This window comes from Eimeria mitis, genomic scaffold (assembly GCF_000499745.2).
Source record: "Eimeria mitis Houghton genomic scaffold, Emh_scaff5411, whole genome shotgun sequence".
Lineage (NCBI taxonomy): Eukaryota > Apicomplexa > Conoidasida > Eucoccidiorida > Eimeriidae > Eimeria > Eimeria mitis.
In genome coordinates this window covers 148-3674 of record NW_024015530.1, presented here as the reverse complement: position 1 = coordinate 3674, position 3527 = coordinate 148, and the positions used below count along the sequence as shown (strand labels likewise).

Below are 3527 nucleotides of genomic sequence, written 5' to 3'. Positions count from 1 at the left end.
TGTTTCCTTGTTGTTTTTTTTTTCTTTTTTTTTTTTTGTTTATATACACCTAAACAACGCATGTATGCGGTTACACATGTACTAGCTCCGCCTCTCTGTACGCTGAAGCCATCCTTCATTTGGGCTTCTGTGCATCTTCTCTCTCAGTTTGCTTCTACATACTTGCATGTTTCGTGCATATGTAGTTGAATGCATGCATTTCTACTTGTAATATTATGCATGCATTTATATTTACAATAATATGCATTTATCTGTTGCACATATGGATGCGTGTATATTCAGTGCAGGATATGCAGAATATATGTATGAAATATGTTTATATATGAATTTGTTTGTTTGTTTTGTTTTGTTTTGTTTTGTTTTGTTTTGTTTTGTTTTGTTTCAGCTGGATGAAGTAATAGGCCTTGGATCCTTTGCTTGCCGGGTGTATAGAGCAACAGATATACTTTCTGGTGTTCGTCGAGTAGTGAAACGTGTTAGCAGAGATCAGCCTGAAGGTGTTCGTCTTTTTCGTAACGAGGTCACCTTTCTAAGAAAGGCTCATCACCCCAACATCGTCAGACTCTTTGAAGTATTCGAAGATCCTGATGCTGTATACCATGTGCGTACCTGCTGCAGCTCCTCTTTATATCTTTTTTTTTTTTTGCTGCTCGTATCTTTCCTCTTCCGCTTGGTTGCTCTTTGTGTGTTCTTTCTTCTTCTTTGTTCCCGTTTGTATCTTTTTTCCCTTTTTCCACATTGGTTATCTCTCCTTTACTTATCTCGCAGTTCGTCTGTTTTGTTTTTCTTGCGTTCGTCTGGTGTATGTTCTGTTGCGTTTGCTGTTGTGTCTTTTCACTCTACTGTTTTCTGTTTTGTTTGCATATATCTTTCTCTTTGTGGCGTATCACTCTTTCTCCTGCTGCATCTACTTTTACTTGCATGCCTCCACCTTTCGTATCACATTGTTTCTCTCTTTTTCTTTTCTATTGGCGCTAGCCACTGCTGCGTCTGCTGCTGTTTGTGTCTGTTCATACCCGTTGCTGTCTTCCTGTCGTCGTTTCTTCATTTTCTGTTTTGTAATATTATTTATTGTATGTTTCTCTCTGTGTTCACTTATGTCTGTGCATCTATGCATTGCTATTCTGTGTACTTGTGTTTTTGGCTTTGCTGGTTGGGTTTTTTTCTTTGCTTTTGTGTGTCTGTCTCTTTCTATCATTCCTTCCATCCTCTATCTCCGTCTGTTCGTCGCTATTTGCTGCTTCTTTTTCGAGCAGCTTGCATTTTGCTGACAAGCAGTGTCGAGTTGGGGTGTACGTACAGGTGACGGAGACGTGCTACGGCGGCGATCTGCACCAGTGGTTAGACAGACGCCTGAGAAGGAGACAGAGACACTCGCGAAGGCGCACAGTTAGCTTCTGTTCCATTCACGATAGCAATCCGACGCCGCTGCAGCAACAGCAGCAACAGCAGCAGCAACAGCAACAGCAAAATGGCGCCATCCCTGCTGAGTCTGGCATGGCCCAGCCGTCTTCGGCTCCAACAGTGGCAACAGCAACAGCTGCAACAACACCAAATTCAATGGAAGGAGACATAAGCCGACCTCTGTCTCCTGTTGCTGTTCCCGTTAGCGGCAGAGCAGGCAGCAGCATGCGAGGCGCATGCCCGGTTGCAGCTGGTGCAGCAGCTGCCGCAGCAACAGCAGCAGCAGCAGCAGCTGGACTGGCGGCATCGTCTTCTACCCCTTCTTCATCCGCAGCAGCAGCAGCAGGAGCATCAGGAGCAGCAGCAACAGCAGCGGCAGCAGCAGCAGCAGCGGCAGCATCAAGCGTTCGGCCGTTGGTGAGCGAAGAGATGGCCGCACAGATAGCAGGGCAGATGTTGTGTGCACTGCGTTATTTACACAGCAGAGAGATCGCACATTGCGATATAAAACTCGAAAATATGTTGCTAGCAGCAGAACTAGACGACTCCGAAGCAACGGGAGACGGAGCGAGCAGCGAGGAGGAAGAGGCGGCGCTGATGGAGCAGCAGGAGCTGCAGCTGCAGCAGCAGCAGCTGCTGCAACAGGAACAGGAAAGAATCAACTGCGCAAGCAGCAGATCCCGCCCCGGCCTTCGACGGAACTTTGGTCACAGCAGCAGCAGCAACAGCATCACCAGCAACAGCATCACCAGCAGCAGCAGCAGCAACAGCTTAAATGCTCTTTCGGTGGTGCCGATGGTGATGAGGAAGCGGCGGGGCCTGGGGAACAGAGATAAAGATAGAGATAGAGAGACAGAAAGAAGCAGCAGAAACTTCTCGCTACCTTATGCTAGAGACAGCCCCAGCGACTCCACGCATTCTCTCGTCGGCAAATTTCGAAGAAAAAATTTAATTGTAAAGCTCGCAGATTTTGGACTTGCAAAGAAAATAGTACGGGGGAGACAAAGGCAGAAGGTTCGTCTTCATTCATGTTGACATTCCTTCTCTTGTGTTCGTTTCAGCTTCCTACCTTCGTCTCTGGGTGTATGCGACAGCCAGCTGGCGAGGGAAAGAGAAAGACAGAGGCAGAGACAGATAGTCTTTTGGTGTCTGTCTCTCTCCGCCTCTCGTTATCTGTCTGTATCTCTCTCGCTGTATCTGTGCCTGCCTCTCGTTCTCTGTACACCTCTGTGACTATGCGCAGCTCGTGCCTTTGCTGTTCTCTTTCGGTTTTTCTGCTGCATGCTGCACTTCTCCCCTTGCCTGCCTTTGGGGTTTCTGCTAATGATATTATGTTTACCACTTATATATACTGTTATCTATATCAAGTCGCTTTCTGTTGCGTTTCTCCCCTCTTTGAAATTTCTCTTCGAGTGACCCGCAAATTCCTCTTTAGTCATTTTCCGTTGTGTTTCGCGTTTGAAATCCCTCTTTGAGTCATTTTCTGTTGTTTCTTGTGTTCGGGATTCGTCTTCGTTGTATTTCTCCTTTGGCGTTCTTCTCGCAGACATGAGCTGTTCTGTTTCTCGTTTGAAAGTCGTGATTCATACATTGTTTTATTTCTTGTTTAAAATCCCTATTTTTTGCGTCATTTGTTGTTTTGTTTCTCAGGTGTTCGCCAATCTGTCTGTTGAGGGCACGCTGTACTACCGCTCTCCCTGGCAGATTCTGCACGGGGTGGAGGGGGACGAGCGCAGCGATTTGTGGGCGTTGGGTGTCGCTCTTTTTATTCTTTTTTCGGGGCATCCGCCTTTCAACGGAGACGATAAAACCTCCATTGATCAGGCTGTGCGTGAGAAAGTTGGGGGCTCTCTAGCAGTAGCAAACGATCAGTCACACTGACACCAAACGCTAGGCTCTAAACCCCAGAAACTAGCAACACACGCACGCACGGATGCGAACCGAGACGAATAAGACTCACAGACAGATGAATGCATACAATACACCCAAGAAACACCGACGGACACACACAGATAAAACTCAATCAGACGAGTAGAGGGGAGGGGGCTTACGCACCAATCAATTTAGCTTGCAGGGTGCAGCGAGGGGAGCCGCTTTGTCGTGCATCCATACATATCATACTA

At 46.9% G+C, this 3527-nt stretch overlaps 1 protein-coding gene across 1 annotated transcript; it reads left to right on the top strand.

Annotated features, from left to right (window-relative positions):
* Nucleotides 1-1075: 1075 nt before the first annotated feature.
* Nucleotides 1076-3285, top strand: EMH_0081860 (uncharacterized protein; the record flags this gene model as incomplete). Its single annotated transcript, XM_038022808.1, has 3 exons — nt 1076-1099; nt 1303-2418; nt 3055-3285. The coding sequence occupies 3 exons, from the start codon at nt 1076-1078 to the stop codon at nt 3283-3285; spliced, it is 1371 nt and encodes a 456-aa protein (XP_037878662.1).
* Between the last annotated feature and the right edge of the window lie 242 nt (nt 3286-3527).